Genomic DNA, 22823 nt, shown 5'->3' on the forward strand with positions numbered 1-22823 from the left:
GACAGGGCTTTGCTGTCCGTAACACACACACACACACACACACACACACACACACACACACACACACACACACACCGCAAAATGAGCTAACGTTACGCTAAAAGCGAATTAGCCTTTACCTCAAGCCAGGACTGCGAGCGAGCTGAGCTGCTTTTTACATTTCTAGACGGTCAACGGGCTCATAGTGATGTTACTAGTAGTTGACTGGGAGGTCTTTATTATAATTTGGGGAGAGTCCGCTGCCTGATGCTTACCTGCTAAGCACTGACTACATCCGCTCTGAATACGCACTGCTGATTGGCTGTTACCGCTCTGTTTGTAACCAATCAGATGATTGTGTGGGTGGGACAATGCTGGGTGCTGTGTAGAGTACTGACAGAAACAGAGGCAGAAGAAAGCGGAGGCGGCTACTTAATATGTTCGTGTGGAAGGAAACTCGTTCGGTACACCTCCGAACCGAACCGAAACCCCCGTACGAAACAGTTCAATACAAATACACGTACCGTTACACCCCTAATGTATATGTATGTATGTATATATATATATATATATATATATATATATATATATATATATATATATACAGGTAAAAGCCAGTAAATTAGAATATTTTGAAAAACTTGATTTATTTCAGTAATTGCATTCAAAAGGTGTAACGTGTACATTATATTTATTCATTGCACACAGACTGATGCATTCAAATGTTTATTTCATTTAATTTTGATGATTTGAAGTGGCAACAAATGAAAATCCAAAATTTCGTGTGTCACAAAATTAGAATATTACTTAAGGCTAAAACAAAAAAGGGATTTTTAGAAATGTTGGCCAACTGAAAAGTATGAAAATGAAAAATATGAGCATGTACAACACTCAATACTTGGTTGGAGCTCCTTTTGCCTCAATTACTGCGTTAATGCGGCGTGGCATGGAGTCGATGAGTTTCTGGCACTGCTCAGGTGTTATGAGAGCCCAGGTTGCTCTGATAGTGGCCTTCAACTCTTCTGCGTTTTTGGGTCTGGCATTCTGCATCTTCCTTTTCACAATACCCCACAGATTTTCTATGGGGCTAAGGTCAGGGGAGTTGGCGGGCCAATTTAGAACAGAAATACCATGGTCCGTAAACCAGGCACGGGTAGATTTTGCGCTGTGTGCAGGCGCCAAGTCCTGTTGGAACTTGAAATCTCCATCTCCATAGAGCAGGTCAGCAGCAGGAAGCATGAAGTGCTCTAAAACTTGCTGGTAGACGGCTGCGTTGACCCTGGATCTCAGGAAACAGAGTGGACCGACACCAGCAGATGACATGGCACCCCAAACCATCACTGATGGTGGAAACTTTACACTAGACTTCAGGCAACGTGGATCCTGTGCCTCTCCTGTCTTCCTCCAGACTCTGGGACCTCGATTTCCAAAGGAAATGCAAAATTTGCATGGCTGGGTGATGGTTTGGGGTGCCATGTCATCTGCTGGTGTCGGTCCACTCTGTTTCCTGAGATCCAGGGTCAACGCAGCCGTCTACCAGCAAGTTTTAGAGCACTTCATGCTTCCTGCTGCTGACCTGCTCTATGGAGATGGAGATTTCAAGTTCCAACAGGACTTGGCGCCTGCACACAGCGCAAAATCTACCCGTGCCTGGTTTACGGACCATGGTATTTCTGTTCTAAATTGGCCCGCCAACTCCCCTGACCTTAGCCCCATAGAAAATCTGTGGGGTATTGTGAAAAGGAAGATGCAGAATGCCAGACCCAAAAACGCAGAAGAGTTGAAGGCCACTATCAGAGCAACCTGGGCTCTCATAACACCTGAGCAGTGCCAGAAACTCATCGACTCCATGCCACGCCGCATTAACGCAGTAATTGAGGCAAAAGGAGCTCCAACCAAGTATTGAGTATTGTACATGCTCATATTTTTCATTTTCATACTTTTCAGTTGGCCAACATTTCTAAAAATCCCTTTTTTGTATTAGCCTTAAGTAATATTCTAATTTTGTGACACACGAAATTTTGGATTTTCATTTGTTGCCACTTCAAATCATCAAATTTAAATGAAATAAACATTTGAATGCATCAGTCTGTGTGCAATGACTAAATATAATGTACAAGTTACGCCTTTTGAATGCAATTACTGAAATAAATCAAGTTTTTCAAAATATTCTAATTTACTGGCTTTTACCTGTATATATATATATATATATATATATATATATATATATGTATGTTAGGGATGTCCCGATCCAGGTTTTTGCACTTCCGATCCGATACCGATATTGTTTTTGCACTTCCGATCCGATACCGATATTGACCGATACTGACCTATCCGAGCATGTATTGAAGTTTAAAGTTATTTAGCCTACTTAGTTGTCAGAATCATGTTGAAAAGGGTTTTAGTACTCTTGATAACAACTAGCCAGCTGAATTAGGGGAGTTTGAATAATACACAATGGTTGGTAACAAGAAACTGACCTGTTTATTCATGGATAAACACAAAATAGACAAAATTATAAATGACAAACAGAAATGGCATCATTGAACTAGAGCTGGGCGATATGGCCTTTTTTTAATATTGCGATATTTTAAGGCCATGTCACGATACACCATATATATGTGGATATGTTTAGTCCATGTCACGATACACCATATATATGTGGATATTTTGCCTTAGCCTTGAATGAACACTTGATGCATATAATCACAGCAGTATGACGATTCTATGTGTCTACATTAAAACATTCTTCTTCATACTGCATTAATATATGCTACTTTTAAACATTCATGCAGAGAAGGAAATCACAACTAAAAAAAATCACTAATTTTTTCATACGGTGTTGATCTGGAAATGTGTGCCTCGGTATTTTGATGGTGTGGACGTGTGGCACCGAATGGAGATAAGCGTCTCGACAGACGTTACAATATTTGAACAATGATGACGAAAACTGTTTTCTCTGTCGTGTCCGTGTGTCGAAAATTGTTATGCGCTTATTTTTTTATTTGATTTTGTGCGTGGCATAGATTTGCCGTGCGCAATTGCACAGGCGCGCACCTTAGAGGGAGCGTTGCTAGCACGGCTGCGCTAGCATCACAGCTAACGTTAGCCATGCTACCTCTCTGCTCGGGGAGGGCGTATACATATGTGACGTATGTCGTGACAGTATGTGACGTATGTCGTGACAGTATGTGACGTGTGTAAGAAGGTGTGCTTGCTGTCTGTGAGAGGAAGACACAGGAAAGAGTGAGAAGAGCCTGTCGTGTAATGCCAGCAGCTAAAAGCAACTGCGTGAGAATCCACAGACCTGTGGATGTGTTGAAGGTGTGCTGGAAAATGCGGAACGGAAATTAGGGAGCAGCAGAAAAGTGGAATGTATTATTTAGATAGGTGCGTTGGAAAACACGGACCGGAGTTTTTTTAAAAACTGGATCTGGATCGGCAATTTCCCATGCCTTGCCGATACGCATTTTTTGGCAAATATCGGCGGCCGATCCGATCCAAATATCGGATCGGGACATCCCTAATGTATGTATGTGTATATATATATATATATATATATATATATATATATATATATATATATATATATATATATATATACAGTATATATGTATGTATACATATATATATATATATATATATATATATATATATATATATATGTATGTTAGAGATGCGCGGTTTGCGGGCACAACCGCGGAGTCCGCGGATTATCCGCGGATCGGGCGGATGAAATTTAAAAAAATTAGATTTTATCCGCGGGTCGGGTCGGGTTGGGTCGGGCGGTTGAAATAAAACAAAATTAGATTTTAAATAGATTCAGGCGGGTGGCAGTTAAACCAATTCGGAAATATATATACATAGTTAAATGTTGTTACCCACATACGAAAAACGAGCAGGCACCTGCTGCATATGCCACAACAGAAGAAAAAAAAAGAAAAGAGATGGACACTTTTACGGAGCGGAGAAGGGACGCCTCGCCGGGGTCCGGGACCGAGGCCCCTTCCCCCGAGAGGGCCCCACCGGGAGCCGTAGCTGAGGGGATCCGCGAGAAGGGCCCGACGCACGTCCAGGGTCACCACCGCGCCCACCGCACCGACACCCCGCCTCGTCCGCCTTCGCCGCGGCCGGCGTCACGCGCAGCAGGTAAGCAACTTACCTGCCCGCCACCCCCGTGGCCGGGGGCTCGTAACAGGGGTCACTCCGCGCGCTCCGCCCGCGCAGCTTACCTGCCCGCCACCCCTGTTGCCGAGGGCGCGTAACAGGGGTCACTCCGCGCGCAGTGCGCTCACGAAAGGGGTGGGGCTCACCCTGGTTGATATAGACAGCAGCTAGGACGGTGGCCATGGAAGTCGGAACCCGCTAAGGAGTGTGTAACAACCCACCTGCCGAATCAACTAGCCCTGAAAATGGATGGCGCTGGAGCGTCGGGCCCATATACCCGGCCGTCGCCGGCAGCGAGACGCGCTTGGAGGTGCGCTCAGCGTGGCTCCCATATGATTGCGCACTGGTGTGCGTCTGGGTCGTGACAGCGTGGCACGCGAATGTCTGTGCTGCATTGGATCAGTCTCCTTTCTTTAACAGGCAAAAGCTTTATAACCTCACTAATGCCTTGCATTGTCTATATTAGATATATAACAACGGGCGGGTGCGGGCGGATGCGGTTCTGATCAAATGTTAGATCGGGTGGATTGCGGATGGTTGACGACTTTCTGATGCGGTTGCGGATGAAATAATTGCCTATCCGCGCATCTCTAGTCCTTATCTTATCTTAGCTCAACACTCACATGTATGGTGTTGCAAATGTCTAAAACATAATCTAACTTAAGAATGTTATACTACACTTCAAAGTTAAACCTACTTTAAATTTACATGTAATAAATTCACTTTCACACCTCCCCCACTGCGCCACGCACACACACACACACACACACACACACAAGGTGGTGTGTGAGTGCGTGAGTGCACTCCCAGAGGGCAAAGGTCAGCAACACTTGAAGAGATTTCTCTTCTTTTTTTTTTTTTTCTTCTTTCCTCAGCTAATAACCATGTAAATAAATGATAAATGGGTTGTACTTGTATAGCGCTTTTCTACCTTCAAGGTACTCAAAGCGCTTTGACACTACTTCCACATTTACCCATTCACACACACATTCACACACTGATGGGGGGAGCTGCCATGCAAGGCGCTAACCAGCAGCCATCAGGAGCAAGGGTGAAGTGTCTTGCTCAGGACACAACGGACATGACGAGGTTGGTACTAGGTGGGGATTGAACCAGGGACCCTCGGGTCGCGCACGGCCATTCTTCCACTGCGCCACGCCGCCCACTTTATCATTTTATCATACTATACATCTCAACTCTTATTATAGTTATTAATCTAGGTTTTTATTTGTTCCATTATTTAATTATACATATATATATTTGTATATATAAAAGCGCTCTTTATATATCCAAACATACATGTATATCTTCAGTCTGCCTTTTCTTCATCTCTTATTTCAATACCCCCATTATCTCTGTCGTACACATTAGTTTATTCCATTTTGCATTAATTCTTCTTATTGATTTCTTCCCATTTCTTCTATTTTTACTTTTATCTCATTTTAGCACATTGAGATTTTTCTCCTATTTGCTTTTTCTTTTAACCTATTTTTATTTTTATTTGAACCTCCGGGGTTTTTACACAATTTGTACCTGGAAAGATACACACTTAAACACACACTAACAAACAAACAAACAAACAAGTTTGCAGCGATCTTACCACCAATGGCATACGCTGACAACATGACCAATTGGTGTCGTCTTTTAACAGTCATGCTGAGTTACTTTGATTGTTAAATTTTTTTTTTTTTTTCTCAGGACAGTTTCTTGCAAAATGCCCTTCTCTGCTACAACGCCAACATGCAGTCAGGTGTAACCGCTGACGTTGTGGTTGTTGTCTTCTATTTTGGTTTAAATAGATTGTAATAGACCATATTAGATCTGCGTTTCTTTGTGTCCCTCTTTCCATTTTGAGAATTTGGAGTAATCCGTCGTCCCCTACAGAGCCGAACTTATAAGGATTACTTTTGTCTTTGTTGTAAGATAGTGGTTTAATTTATTATTGTGGTACACGTCGCTTCTACTGGAGATGGTTCCCCAGTGGAGGTGTCTTGCCTAGAGCATCCACAATAACCCACTATTTACTTCTCACAACTTTAATATGGAGTGATAGCCTAATGGCGATTACTCCCACACACTCTCACATTCACACCTTTCAGTATATTGATCTACGGAAATTTCAATGTTTATTACATGAGGACCCCGTCGCTCTCCAGGTTATTGTTTTTTACGGGCAAAATTCAGTTTTTATTCTGAATAGACCATTTTAGGTCTGCATTGGACGCCGTCGTCCCCAGGATAATGGCTTACGGATATTTCAAATTATTGTGGGCTCCGCCTCCCCCTAGTGTATTTGTTTACGGATTTTACGGATTCCAGTTTTCGCGGTTCCGTTTACCTGCAGTATATTGGCCTCTTCAGTTTTAGAATTTTATTTAGGGTATTTTAGTTTTCGCGGACACCGACGTCCTGCAGTAATTTTGGCCTTTTTACCTGTTAGAGCCTAGGATTTACAGGGTTTGTCCATGCGTCGTAACCCTCGTCACACGCTTTTTCTTAGTCGTTTCATTCTTCGTCAATTTAAAACGTACTCACTGCTCTCTGCGTTCCTTCCTGTTGTCCTCGGATTTTCCGTCAGTCTTTCAATTCCAGCCCGAAATGAAGAAAAAGCAGTTCCTCAATCAGGATTTGGATGCCATGGTCTTTCTGGTTTCACTCACTCATGCTGGAATCGTCAGACGTGTTGGAATCCGGCTCGAAGGACCAATTAGATGTCACGTTCAAACACAGGACATCTATTAAACAAGACAAAAGGCAAGGAATCAAACAGAGACAGAATTCAATTTGGACTCAATTGAGGAGAGACATGCGTCAACCTGTAACCTCTTACAGTGTCTTAGCACGCTCTGACGAAGAAGGTTTTTGTCTCCTCTTTATTACAATATTCAATGTTCACGCACCAACACATGTCTCAGCAGGAATGGGGAGGTATGTAAAACAGTCATTGTTTTCGGTCGCTTTGAAGTCCAAGAAGAGGATTTCTCGGGCTTGGGCTCTTCCTGGATCCAGCTGGGGCAGGTGTTGGAGGACAATGGATAACCCCTCCCGTCTCCTGACCACAGGGACTTCAAGAGGGCAGCGGGTCGTAAATAGCGTTGACTTCAGTTACCAAATAGTTGGAAGAGAGTTTGTGAAATACTTCAAAGAGAGTTCGTTTAACACTTCAAAGAGAGTTCCTCTGGGAGTTGAGCAGATCCTGCCATCTGTCCGTGTTGAAATCACAGTGGCGTTTCACGAGCCTTCTTCCTCTTGTTAGGCCTCGAAAGACAGCATTCATAATACCACGTTTCTTTTGTGATAACTTACAAACAATTATTCCAACACCATCCATCGGCGGAGGTAGCTGCTGATCTTCCTCTCCAGAGTCTCCACTGTTGACAGAGGAACCTCATACAACAACAGAGGCCAGAGGTAAGACGCCATGCTCTGTAAATCCACACCTTAAACCGGCAAGGTAAGCCAGACTTGTCTACAGCCGATAACCACATCTCCAGTTCTTTGATGGTCATTTTATATATATATATATATATGTATATGTATATATATATATATATATATATATATATATATATATATATATATATATATATATATATATATATATATATATATATATATATACATATATATATATATATACATATATATATATATATATATATATATATATATATATATATATATATATATATATATATATATATATATGTATATGTATATATGTATATGTATATATGATGTTAAGAGTATGTGAACGTTCGACTCCTACCTTGATTACTTCCATGACGACCACCTTAAAGTTTTGAAATCAATCATAAATATCAGGCAACTAAAATGCTCCAAACATGGATAAGTGTGGAGAGTGTTTTGCTCTTTTCCCATCATGCTTTGTAATGGATTTAAATCAGTGTAATTTAGATTGTTGTATGGTGCATGAACAGAATACCCACAAAGTTCAGTGAGCAGGTTGTGTTATGTGTGATTTTTATTTTTTTATTTTTTTGCACCATGACTAGGGAAGGTTGTTTGCATTAGGTCATATAAGTTAATGCTGTAAAAGTAAGAGTCATTGATTTGAAATACTCGCATTGTCCACTCGATGGCACCAAAATGAAGGCAGTCTCCCTGCAAGGAAAATTCCATATTCAACTCTTGATGTTTCGCGGTTCTAAAAGCCACAACAGTTTTTGGCAGATAACGTCACATAGTCTGACTGGCACCCCGTCTGGACTCGTTTTGGGCCAAAGCGTCCCATCTCGTGGGATTCGCTCCATAGACTGGACCGAAGCAAAGTCATTCACAGGGATTACAGATTAAGATTTCCCCCCTGACCGCTTTGGTTGAGTTAATCTGGGGATTACGATGTCAACAGACTGGAGCTACAGGAGGGGAAATTGAATTGTAATGAGAAGAGCCGCGCCGGCCCTCAGATTACAGCGCGGTCCCGGAGAAACCAGACACAAGAGTCCATGTTTGTGCCTTTTGTCGTGCTGAACAAGACCAACGCGGGACACAGATATTGCCTTCGGGCAAAGCATTTGTCTTTGGGGCGGAACTGCAGTGGAATAATGTTCAGGAAGTTGATTGAGTGGTAAAACGGTTGCTGTGTTAGCGGTAATCCCGCTCTCGTCTCTGGAGCACCAGGTGGTAAGTACTGTCCGCAGTGGGACTCTCCTGTGCCCTGAATTTGGGATTTGAGGACATTTTGACCACCACTGACCTGCTAAATGGTGTGTTTCTATTCAAGACAACTCCCGAGGTTCCTCCCGAGGTTCCTCCCGAGGTTCCCCCCGAGGTTCCTCCCGCTGCTCCCGCTGCCGCTGTCCAAACCCAAGGTTGCACCAAAACCAAGAAGATGAAAGTGAAATGGACCCAACTGGGTTTGGTGTTCTTTCTGGTCCTGTCTATGGTGATGACAGGATGCTTCTTTTGGCAATATCAGCTCCCAAAGATCCAGCCAGGTGAGTACTAACAGATCACGATCCTTGCGTGTGTTGTTCCTTTTTGTGCATTCTAAGTCGTAAAATATGACAAGTAGGAGGTGGCTAACAAATGAAGCTAATGGGAGGACACTATTGCGCCCATAAAGCCCTCCGGCAACAATACTCCATGATGTGACCTGAATATTAACCAGCGATATTATTATAAGTACTAATTTTAGCTAACTGGCTTATGTTGCTATATTGACATATTAAGCTGATGAGCTGCTGCGTAGCCTGTGAGTCGGTGAAAATTAATCCTAGGTTATAGATCTGTTATCAAAAACCCTTAAATCAAGACTCCTAACATCCTAAAACAAGCTAGTCAGGTTAGTCCTCGACCTCCACCCCAGATCCCGCCTCACTTCTACAAAGTGGACTTGCTCAGGGTGGATCAACAATTTGCCCAGAGCCTTGTCCTGAAATTGGCTACACCTTCCTGACAACGAAGTACAGTAAATGACCGGGGGAGCGCCACAAACCACGTCAAACCCAGATTCCGATCTAACAAGGGTCCTCCGGGTGATGGGCAAGCTGCTTGGAAAATGGAGCAAGCTAATCTACAAGTTACTCTCCATTAAATGTAGCTAAGCTACATGTTACTCTCCATTAAATGTAACTAAGCTACAAGTTACTCTCCATTAAATATAGCTAAGCTACAAGTTATTCTCCTCTAAATGTAACTAAGTTACAAGTTACTCTCCATTGAGTGTAGCCAAACTACAAGTTATTCTCCACTAAATGTAACTAAGTTACAAGTTACTCTCCATTGAGTGTAGCTAGCTACAAGTTACTCTCCATTAAATGTAACTGAGCTACAAGTTACTTTCCAATAAATGTAACTAAGTTACAAGTTACTCTCCATTAAATGTACCTAAGCTACAGGTAACTCTCCATTAAATGTAATTAAGTTACAAGTTACTCTCTATTAAATGTACCTAAGCTACAGGTTACTCTCCATTAAATGTAACTAAGCTACAAGTTACTCTCCATTAAATGTAACTAAATTACAAGTTACTCTCCATTATATGTAGCTAAGCTATAAGTCACTCTCCATTAAATGTGGCTAAGCTACACATTACTCTCTATTAAATGTAGCTAAGCTACAAGTTACTCTCCATTAAATGTAGCTAAACTACAAGTTACTCTCCATTAAATGTAGCTAAACTACAAGTTACTCTCCATTAAATGTAGCTAAGCTACAAGTTACTTTCCATTAAATGTAGCTAATCTACAAGTTATTCTCCACTAAATCTAACTAAGTTTCAAGTTACTCTCCATTAAGTGTAGCTAAGCTACAAGTTACTCTCCATTAAATGTAACTAAGCTACAAGTTACTCTCCAATAAATGTAACTAAGTTACAAGTTACTCTCTATTAAATGTACCTAAGCTACAAGTTACTCTCCATTAAATGTAACTAAGTTACAAGTCACTCTCCATTAAATGTACCTAAGCTACAAGTTACTCTCCATTAAATGTAACTAAATTACAAGTTACTCTCCATTATATGTAACTAAACTACAAGTTACTCTCCATTCAATGTAGCTAAGCTATAAGTCACTCTCCATTAAATGTAGCTAAGCTACACATTACTTTCCATTAAATGTAGCTAAGCTACAAGTTACTCACCATTAAATGTAGCTAAGCTACAAGTTACTCTCCATTAAATGTAGCTAAGCTACAAGTTACTCTCCATTAATTGTTTTTAAGCTACAAGTTACTCTCCATTAAGTGTAGCTAAACTACAAGTTACTCTCCATTAAATGTAGCTAAGCTACAAATCACTCTCCATTAAATGTAGCTAGGCTACACATTACTCTCCATTAAATGAAGCTAAGCTACAAGTTACTCTCCATTAAATGTAGCTAACCTACAAGTTACTCTCCATTAAATGTAGCTAAATTACAAATTACGCCCCATTAAATGTACCTAAGCTACAAGTTACTCACCATTAAATGTAGCTAAGATATAAATTACGCTCCATTAAATGTACCTAAGCTACAAGTTACTCTCCATTAAATGTAGCTAAGATACACATTACTCTCCATTAAATGTAGCTAAGCTACAAGTTACTCTCCATTAATGTAGCTGAGCTACAAGTTACTCTCCATTAAATGTAGCTGAGCTACAAGTTACTCTCCATTTAATGTAGCTAAGTTACAAGTTACTCTCCATTAAATGTAGCTAAGCTACAAGTTACTCTCCATTAAATGTAGCTAAGCTACAAGTTACGTTCCATTAAATGTAGCTAAGTTACAAGTTACTCTCCATTAAATGTATCTAAGTTACAAATTACTCTCCATTAAATGTAGCTAAGCTACAAGTTACTCTCCATTAAATTTGGCTAAGCTACAAGTTACTCTCCATTAAATGTAGCTAAGTTAAAAGTTACTCACCCTTAAATGTAACTAAGCTACAAGTTACTCTCCATTAAATGTATTTAAGCTACAAGTTACTCTCCCTTAAATGTAACTAAGCTACAAGTTACTCTCCATTAAATGTATTTAAGCTACAAGTTACTCTCCATTAAATGTAACGAAGCTACAAGTTACTCTCCATTAAATGTAACCAAGTTACAAGTTACTTTCCATTAAATGTATCTAAGCTACAAGTTACTCTCCATTAAATGTAGCTAAGCTACAAGTTACCCTCCATTAAATGTATTTAAGCTACAAGTTACTCTCCATTAAATGTAACTAAGCTACAAGTTACTCTCCATTAAATGTAGCTAAGCTACAAGTTACTCTCCATTAAATGTATCTAAGCTACAAGTTATGCTCCATTAAATGTAGCTAAGCTACAAGTTAGTCTCCATTAAATGTAGCTAAAATAACAACATTTTCCAGTTCGAACGTTAAGTATCTTGTCTTTGCAGTCTATTCAATTGAATATAAGTTGAAAAGGATTTCAAAATCATTGTATTTTGTTTTTATTTATGATTTACACAACGTGCCAACTTCACTGGTTTTGGGGCTTGTATTTATATTGTCACTTGAAAAATATTGTGTCTTTTCCACAAAAATACTCAGGTAAAAGTAAAACGTATATTGCATTAAAACTAATCTGCCAAGTGTAATGTATCCAAAAATGTAGCGCCTTACCACCAACCTGCACACAAGGAATGCTTCTCCCACTTCTGTGTACAGCACAAAGACATATTCAAGCCAAAAACTGTTTTGGATGAGACTGCTTTGGATAAGACCCAGGAGGACAATTAGTGTTTCTTCACAAAGAAGAATCATCATCTAGCGTTTTAAAGCCTTTCCAGCTTGGTGGTAGCGGTGGTGTATATTGCAGCCCGGAAGAGTTAGGGCTGCAAGGTGTTCTGGGTATTTGTTCTGTTGTGTTTATGTTGTGTTACGGTGCGGATGTTCTCCCGAATTGTGTTTGTCATTCTTGTTTGGTGTGGATTCACAGTGTGGCGTATATTTCTAACAGTGTTAAAGTTGTTTATACGGCCACCCTCAGTGTAACCTGTATCGCTGTTGATCAAGTATGCGTTGCATTCACATGTGAGTGCGTACAGAAGCCGCACATATCTTGTGAATGGACCGGCACGTTGTTAGAATGGATGAAAAGCGGACGTTAAAGGCAGTGCCTATAAGGCACGCCCCCAAGACTGTGGTCCGGGTGGACTACGAGATTTAATGACTGATGAACACCTTCGTTTGATAATGAAGGTTGCCTCAGCAAATGATGCTAATGAATTAGCATCCAAGAAAAGATGGCAGGTATCTGGCTTGGGCACATCAGATTAGATCAGTGTGTCGCAAACTGAGCAGTTTAAAGTCCTGAATGGTTGGTTTATTCATTGTTATTTTATTTTCAAATTTACTAGCCTGTGGAAAAAGTTAATGTTGATATTTACCTCAGAAGGCTGCAAATAGAAAAGAGGCATTACATTTTTATTAAAATTGTATTTGATATGCCATTGATATTTGTTAATTATTATTATTATTATTTGAAACTCGATTTTGCATGTCACTATAAAGTTATATAAGCCTTGCTTGTTCAATATTCAATGCAAAACTTGTGTGGGTCCCTATTAAAAGGTTAATTTGTTCAACCTTTGTTCAGTTTTAAATTTTGACCCACTCTGTATTTGAGTTTGACACCCCTGATGTAGATGATCCATATCTGCTGTACACATGTACTTTAGAATAGTGAAATGTTGGATACATATGTATATACACATACACTGTATTGCCAAAAGTATTTGGCCACCCATCCAAATGATTAGAAGCAGTTGTCCTAATCACTTGGCCCGGCTACAGGTGGAGGAGGAATTATGGTGTGGGGTTGTTTTTCAGGAGTTGGGTTTGGCCCCTTAGTTCCAGTGAAATGAACTTTGAATGCTCCAGGATACCAAAACATTTTGGACAATTCCGTGCTCCCAACCGTGTGGGAACAGTTTGGAGCGGGCCCCTTCCTCTTCCAACATGACTGTGCGCTAGTGCACAAAGCAAGGTCCATAAAGACATGGCTGACAGAGTCTGGTGTGGATGAACTTGACTGGCCTGCACAGAGTCCTGACCTGAACCCGATAGAACACCTTTGGGAAGAATTAAAACGGAGACTGAGAGCCAGGCCTTCTCGACCAACATCAGTGTGTGACCTCACCAATGCATTTTTGGAAGAATGGTGGAAAATTCCTATAAAGACACTCTGCAACCTTGTGGACAGCCTTCCCAGAAGAGTTGAAGCTGTCATAGCTGCAAAAAGTGGTGTATATATATATATATATATATATATATATATATATATATATATATATATATATATATATACACACATATGTATGTATATATACATATACACACACACACACACACACACACACACACACACACACACATATATATATATATATATATATATATATATATATATATATATATATATATATATATATATATATATATATATATATATATGTATGTGTGGGAAAAAAATCACAAGACTACTTCATCTCTACAGGCCTGTTTCATGAGGGGTTCCCTCAATCATCAGGAGATTATATATATATATATATATATATATATATATATATATATATATATATATATATATATATATATATATATAGATTATATATATATATATATATATATATATATATATATATATATATATATATATATATATATATATATATATATATATATGTGTATACATATGCTTAGGCGGTCCATCGTAGTCGAAGATGACGTAGCTTCCATTTTGTTGCTCTGGTCGGTGGCTATCGTTGCTGGCGACGATGCCACTCCATATGACTATGAAGTCCGATCCTGGAACCACACATCCTGCCACAGTGGGGACATGTCAGGTCTGGATCAGGGGGCTTGGATGGTTCTGGAACTACAGGGTGGTGTCTTCGCCTGCGCTGATCCCTCCGGTGTTGGTTCCGACACTCCTCCAGATACATGACCCCGTCATGGCACAGCGAACGCCACAGCGATCGATTGGCTGCAGCTGTCTCAAGTTTGTGGGGTTTGATGTTGCACCTCTTCAATATCCCTTTCAGTTGGTCTTTGTACCGCAGCTTTTGTCCTCCGGGCTTTCTGCTGGCTGAAAAGAGCTGACCATAAAGCATCTGACGAGGCAATCGGTGTCCTGGCATCCGGATGGTGTGACCAACCCACCGGAGTTGTCGCTGTGCCAGGGTGGCCTCTATACTTATGGACTCAGTGCGCTGCAAAATGTCCGTATGAGGAATTTGGTCCTGCCATGTGATGCCAAGAATGCGTTGGAGACATCTGATGTCAAATGCATCAAGGCAGCGGATGTGTCTGCGGTATATTGTCCAGGCTTCTTACCCATACAGCAGAGTTGAAACACAAACCGCCCTGTAGACTGACATTTTCGTTGAGGTTCGAAGGTGGTTGTTTTCAAACACCCGGGAGCGCAGTCTTCCAAAGGCAGTGGAGGCTGAGTTGATACGAGCCTGGATGTCATCATCGATCTGGCATGTTATATATATATATACACACACACACACACACACACATATATATATATATATATATATACATATATATATATATATATATATATGTATATATATATATATATATATATATATATATATATATATATATATATATATATATACATATATATATATATATATATATATATATATATATATATATATATATATATATATATATATATATATATATATATATATATATATATTCACACGCAAATTCTTCCATTTTTTTTTTTCACAGTTAGTTGTGATGTCACTACTCAGTACGTTTTGGACACAAATGAAATGCTAAATGCTTATTTTAACACAATGGACACGTGGAAGTAGAAAAGTGTGACTTGTGTCCTTGTTATCTTCACATCACTCCACATCTGTATGTGCTGACATAAATGGGGAAAGATACGTGTCTGGGTCCGACATGCATCGTTACGTCTTCAGACTAAAAATGTTAATAATTGTCATGTCTGTGTGATCATGTTTTGGTTATGTTCGGTTTGATTTTTGGACTCTTAATGCACTCTTGTTTGTTTTTTTTCCATGACATCCATTAGTTTTCACCTGTCCATGTCACGCACCTGATTCATTTGGACTCACATACCTGGGTATTATTTAAGCTTTCAGTTGCCAGGCAGTCTGTCTGGCGACATTAACTCTGTTTACCTCTGTCATTTTCATTCCCTGCTTATTCCATCGTTTATGCTTCTTGCCATGCCACGTAAGTTTTTGTTCTGCTCATGTCAGAGTAAGTGTTTATTTGTTTCACGTCCATAGTTTTTACCCAAGTGCTAGTTTTTGTTTTCTTAGCCAAGTTTATCTCCGCCTGTGATCGCGCATTTTGTTTGTACCCCTTTTTGTAGTTTGTTAGTGTTAAAATAAATATGTATCTACCTTCATGCCAGCTTTTCTTGCATCTCGGGAAAATAAACAACCCATAGTCCACGTTATGACAATAATAGCCTAAGAGCTGCAGGTTGCGCATGTAGAAACGCAATGGATAGCACTTCAACCATCCTCTAATGGATGGATGCAGGTACGGCAGAGGAGAATTCATGAAGTTTGGCCAACTATGGTTACGCATTACTTGAGCTTTAGATTATTCTAATATCAAATCAATTGCTCTTTTTCTTTGAAGATGAAGTGCTGGGTCGCAACTCCAAACTCGAAATGAGGTGCCCCCGCTTCCCCGAGCCTCTACCACTGCAGCATCCCATTCCCAGTCTGAAAGACGCTCTGGAAAAGGTAGGATGAGGTTTTTATACCAGCGGCTGTGTCTTCCTTTGTTGGTTCTTGTGTTTGGGCAAGCTCTTTCTTTTCTGGTCCTAGAATAGGGCAATAGTTTTCTACTGGGGAAACAATGATGAAACTAGTCCATATATTTATCGATAGACACGTAATCAATATCAATAAAAAAATGTGTTTGATAAGACTTGATATATAAATATATGTATGAATGTAATTAAATAATAATAATTACATTTTTGTCCTCAAAATTCTACACACAATACCCCAAAATGACGACGTGAAACTATTGTTTTTCTTGCAAATGTATTAAAAACATAAAAATACGAACTAACATGTACATAACAGTGATGTGCGGTGAGGTTGATGGCTTGTGAGGCACTGACTTCATCACAGTCAGATTTACAAACTTATGAACCCTAGAGAGTATCTTATTCACCATTTGATTGGCAGCAGTTAACGGGTTATGTTTAAAAGCTCATACCAGCATTCTTCCCTGCTTGACACTCAGCATCAAGGCTTGGAATTGGGGGTTAAATCACCAAAAATGATTCCCGGGCGCGGCGCCGCTGCTGCCCACTGCTCCCCTCACGTCCCAGGGGGTGATCAAGGGGATGGGTCAAATGCAGAGGACAAATTTCATTACACCTAGTGTGTGTGTGACAATCATTGGTACTTTAACTTAACTTTAACTTTAAACATACAAACTGTAGCACACAAAAAATCACATTTAATAAAAAAAACGTTATTATGGTCTTACCTTTACTAAATGAAGTCCATGCGCCGCAACTAAAGCCCTCACTTAAACTTTCCACGTGCAAGATTGAATCTATTTAAAAAAGTGTAACTGAGGGTTTATAAATGTCGCCTATACTGTATGAAACTACAAAATAACAAACACGGAGGCTCCAGTTTACACGAGGACCACTTTATTTACCTTCTTTCAAAAACCTCTGCTCACTTCCACTCTTAGCGCCTTCAAAATAAGAGCTCATGGCATATACTGTATAACAGCGCATAACAGGAACTTAACATCACAAAGAGGAAAGCCCATGAAAATAGGTTACAAAAGTTATTTAATAAGTAGCCAAAAAGTGCAAAAACAATAATGTTCGTGTTGGAGGAGTTGTGAATTAGATACACCTGTAGTCTGCAGGTGTACCTAATGTTGTAGCCCTGCAGTCATTCACAACTCCTCCAACACGAACATTATTGTTTTTGCACTTTTTGGCTTCTTATGAAATAACTTTTTTAAATAGATTCAATCTTGCACGTGGAAAGTTTAAGTGTGGGCTTTAGTTGTTACAACAATTCTACGGCGGGGGTGCAGGAGGCGGGATTATTGGAGTCTCAGCCAGTGCGTCTTTTGCAGCCGTTTTGCAGCACAAGAAATACGTTACACACATACAGTTGTTGACAAAATACACTGTACATTATATACCTCAGCTAACTAAAGTATGGAAATGTATAATATAATTCATATAGCAATACAGTCTCACTACACAGCAGGCCAGCAGTTAGCCGAGTCCGGAATCCATCTTGAGGCACTGACTGACGTGCCTCAACTGGCTGCCGTTCACCGCACCGTCTCTTCTCAGTATTTGAACGGCAAATGTGAAAATTCAGCAATTTTGAATAAAAATAATCTAAAACTGGTGAAGTTAAATGGAAAATAACTTTATAGTATAATCACTGGATACATATAACAATTTAATTTTTTTTTTTTCTTTTTACATTTTTTTTCTTTCCATGATGGCAGGTGAGGCCCCGCCTCACCTTCCTCTAGTGACTGCACGTCACTGGTACATAAGCATTTTAAATTGTTATTTGACTAATTTTATTGTTTTTATTTTTTGTGTCTGTGTTTTGGACATTGTAATGTTTCATTGTACTTCCGTGATTTTGTTTTGGGATGGCAGATGTGAACTAGCAAATGTGATTTAATCTGGCTCTTTTACAATCTGTAAATCAGATTGTAAAATTGCATTGTCCTGAATAAACAACTCTCTCAGAATTCACACCAGGGGTGTCAAAGTCATTTTAGTTCAGGGGCCACATGGAAAAAAATCTACTCCCAAGTGGGTAAAGTCATGGCATGATAACTTAAAAATAAAGACAACTTTAGATTTTGTTTAAAAATAGACCATTCTGAAAATGTTTTTGTTTACACTTACATGTTCCAGTTAATAGTATTCTATCTTCATTTGTCGTCATTTATACTTCCTGAATAAACAATGTGATAATACAATTTTAAAATGCTCCCATTGGTGTTCATTTCAAGTCTATCAGAAGATGACATTAATAATAATATTAAAGTAAATTTTAATCTACAACAAAACTTGTCAATTTGGACTAATTTCATGAATCACACATGAAGTTACAAGGGGATACATATAATTTCAGCATATTTATGTGCGCCCACAAAATGTGTCCCCAGTCATAAGTACAACATGAATGTAGAGATGATCAAAACTTCCATATACAGTAATGCAGTATAAAATCAACAACTTCCACATACAGCAGGGGTGTCAAACTCAAATACAGAGTGGGCCAAAATTTAAAACTGAACAAAGCCGCGGGCCAAGGTTGAACAAATTAACCTTTTAATAGGGACCCAAACAAGTTATGCATTGAATATTGAACAAGCAAGGCTTATATAACTTTATAGTGACATGCAAAATCGAGTTTCAAATAATAATAATAGTAATTAAAAAATATCAATGGCATATCAAATACAATTTAAATAAAAATTTAATGCCTCTTTTCTATTTGCAGCCTTCTGAGGTAAATATCAACATTGACTTTTTCCACAGGCTAATACATTTGAAAATAAAATAACAATGAATAAACCAACCATTCAGGACTTTAAACTGCTCAGTTTGCAACACACTGATCTAATCTGATGTGCCCAAACCAGATATCTGCCATCTTTTCTTGGATGCTAGTTCATTATTGTCGGGGCTCAGGCTTTGAGCTGAGGCAACCTTCATTATCCAACCAAGGTGTTCATCAGTCAGACGTATCCTGTGAGACGTTTTCCTCATCTTCATTGAGGAGAAAAGTTGCGCACATAGATAAGTGCTGGCGAACATGGAGAGCAATTGAGCAGCTTGGGTGCGGAGCTGATGCATTGTGTCAGGGATGAATTGTGGAAACTGTGCGGCGCTAACAGCATCATACTTTGACTTCAGCTTGTCATCACATTGGAGTTCAATCAGCTCCATTTGGAGGTTAGTTGCTGCTTTTTCCACATCAACTGCCAAGGGATTACTAAGCAGTTCAAATCTACATTTCTGACCATCAAAGTCGCCAAATGGCCGGCTAAACTCAGCCCCGAGTACACTAAGTTTTTCAGCAAACTGTGCGCACACGGCGGTAGAGCATACTTGCCAGCCCTCCCGAATTTCCCGGGAATTGCCCCTCCCGAAAATCTCCCGGGGCAACCATTTTCTCGTATTCCACCCGGACCACAGTCTTGGGGGCGAGCCTTAAAGGCATTGCCTTTAATATCCTCTACGAGCTGTCGTCACGTCCGCTTTTCATCCAATAACTTGCTGGCTCAGTCACAAGATATGAGCGGTTTCTGTACGCACACACACGTGAATGCAAGGCATACTTGATCAACAGCCATACAGGTCACACTGAGGGTAGCCGTATGAACAATTTTAATACTGTTACAAATATGCGCCACACGGTGAACCCACACCAAACAAGAATGACAAACACATTTCGGGAGAACATCCGCACCGTAACACAACATAAACACACCAGAACAAATACTCAGAACCCTTTGCAGCATAAACTCTTCCGGGACACTACAAAATACACCCCCCGCTACCACCAACACCCATGATATACGGTAATGCAGTATAAAACCAACAACTTTCATATACGGTAATGCAGTACAAAAACAACAACTTCCTTATACAGTAATGTAGTATAAAAACAACAACTTCCATATACGGTAATGCAGTATAAAAACAATAACTTCTATATATGGTAATGCAGTATAAAAACAACAACTTCCATACATGATAATGCAGTATAAAAACAACAACTTCCATATACGGTAATGCAGTACAAAAACAATTACTTCTATATATGGTAATGCAGTATAAAAATAACAACTTCCATATATGATAATGCAGTATAAAAACAACTTCTATATACGCTAATGCAGTATAAAAATAACAACTTCCATATACGGTAATGCAGTTTAAAAACAATAACTTCTATATATGGTAATGCAGTATAAAAACAACAACTTCCATACATGATAATGCAGTATAAAAACAACAACTTCCATGTACGGTAATGCAGTATAAAAACATCCATCCATCCATCCATTTTCTACCGCTTATTCCCCTTTGGGGTCGCGGGGGGCGCTGGAGCCTATCTCAGCTACAATCGGGCGGAAGGCGGGGTACACCCTGGACAAGTCGCCACCTCATCGCAGGGCCAACACAGATAGACAGACAACATTCACACTCACATCCACACACTAGGGCCAATTTAGTGTTGCCAATCAACCTATCCCCAGGTGCATGTCTTTGGAGGTGGGAGGAAGCCGGAGTACCCGGAGGGAACCCACGCAGTCACGGGGAGAACATGCAAACTCCACACAGAAAGATCCCGAGCCCGGGATTGAACCCAAGACTACTCAGGACCTTCGTATTGTGAGGCAGACGCACTATCCCCTCTGCCACCGTGCTGCCCAGTATAAAAACAATTACTTCTATATATGGTAATGCAGTATAAAAATAACAACTTCCATATATGATAATGCAGTATAAAAACAACAACTTCTATATACGCTAATGCAGTACAAAAATAACAAATTCCATATACGGTAATGCAGTATAAAAACAATAACTTCTATATATGGTAATGCAGTATAAAAACAACAACTTCCATACATGATAATGCAGTATAAAAACAACAACTTCCATATACGGAAATGGAGTATAAAAACAATAACTTCTATATATGGTAAAGCAGTGTAAAAATAACAACTTACATATATGATAATGCAGTACAAAAACATTTATTTGTGTGTAAATGTCACAGTTTACATTAGCAACAACATCTTTGACAAGGTACTGTGGAGTCTCACTCAGGCACCGCCTGACAGGTAGGCACCTCACAGGGGAAGAGCCAGGGCATGGAGGCAGAGTGGAACACAGAGGACAATGCCCCAGCCTTGGCCGCATCATCGAGGGGCGGTACATTCCCCTGTACCTGCTCAATCAGCCTGAAGTGCCACCAGCTGTGCGGCCAGGTGGGGCCCAGCTACAAACTGTCCTTAACTCTGCCTCATTCAGGTCTGGTTCTCCTCTGTGTCAAGGCAGGTGCATCAGGCGGTAAGTGAGACATCCACTATTTCCCCATTAATGACATTATTAGGGAAATGTTTTCTGATATTATGTTTTCTCTTGTTTGATAGGCAATGACCTTTGACCTTTAAAGAAGTGTGCTGTGTGAAGGACTGAGAGCCCCAGATGGGAGATATTTATGTTTATTAATGGACACTTTAAGTTTGCTGATTCCACACCCCGCCCTTCCTAAAAAGACTTGTACATTAAATGCCCTTTTCGGCTTGCTGCAAACCCAATCCTGTGTCTTGGTGAGAATCAGGTACCACAGTACATATTGTATTCTATCACCAACAAGCAGCGTAAATACATCCTGTCCAAACACGGAAGAGTTGCCCCTATCTTAACCCAGCACATGCTCCGCCCACTCTGAAGTCAACTGCTGAATTGCTTTTGCGACCTCCAGTGGACACATTTAGAACAGCTATTTATTTCATTAAAAAAGTTCAGCTCCTTTTTTAAACCTACCAAACTCACTCGGGCCACAGGTTTGACACCCCTGAGTGACAGCCTTTGCTCAACACTTTGTCACCGCGCCTTTGGCAGAAATTACAGCCTTTTTGAGTACGGCGCCACAAGTTTGGCACACCCATCTTTGGGAAGTTTCTTAGTTTGAATACATCAGCAAACAATTCTAAAAAAAAAATACAAATAAAAATTCACATTGATGTCTGTAGAAATTTGAGCACAAAAATTAATGTATTCTATTTTTTTCTTTTTTTTTTCTTTAATAAATATTTGCTGGATGCAATGGCAACCATAACCTCCATTAAAACCAGTTTGAAAAATAATACACGCTGACAAACTTTGACATGCTCCTAAATTCGCTATTGATTTATTCTGATTGAACGGTCAGTTGTTGATTGATGCGTCACACACACACTCACACACACACACATTCTTGTATTTGTTACCTTCTTGAGCCCTCGGAAAAATGCCTACCTCTTTAGGACCACCCTTTCTAGATATATAAAGATTTGTATTTAAAACATTAATATATACATACGATGCATATATAAAAAAGATAAGCTTTTAGTTATTTATTTTTTAAATTTTTGGTTTGTAAATGGTTTTTAATCTTCAGTATTTACTTC

General features: G+C 39.7%; 1 protein-coding gene across 3 annotated transcripts in view; it reads left to right on the plus strand.

Moving 5' to 3' along the window:
- Window positions 1-22823, plus strand: part of lactbl1b (lactamase, beta-like 1b) — a 71260-nt gene that overhangs the window by 27966 nt on the left and 20471 nt on the right. For 2 of the 3 annotated variants that reach the window (XM_061937770.2, XM_061937771.2), the window contains 2 exons: window positions 8894-9107; window positions 16251-16357. In XM_061937770.2, the coding sequence (XP_061793754.2) occupies window positions 8894-9107; window positions 16251-16357 (321 nt within the window). Of the gene's footprint in view, window positions 1-7985; window positions 8794-8893; window positions 9108-16250; window positions 16358-22823 lie in introns of those variants that run through there. The other variant, XM_061937773.2, reaches the window with a different exon arrangement.

Source organism: Nerophis lumbriciformis, linkage group LG03, assembly GCF_033978685.3.
Source record: "Nerophis lumbriciformis linkage group LG03, RoL_Nlum_v2.1, whole genome shotgun sequence".
Lineage (NCBI taxonomy): Eukaryota > Metazoa > Chordata > Actinopteri > Syngnathiformes > Syngnathidae > Nerophis > Nerophis lumbriciformis.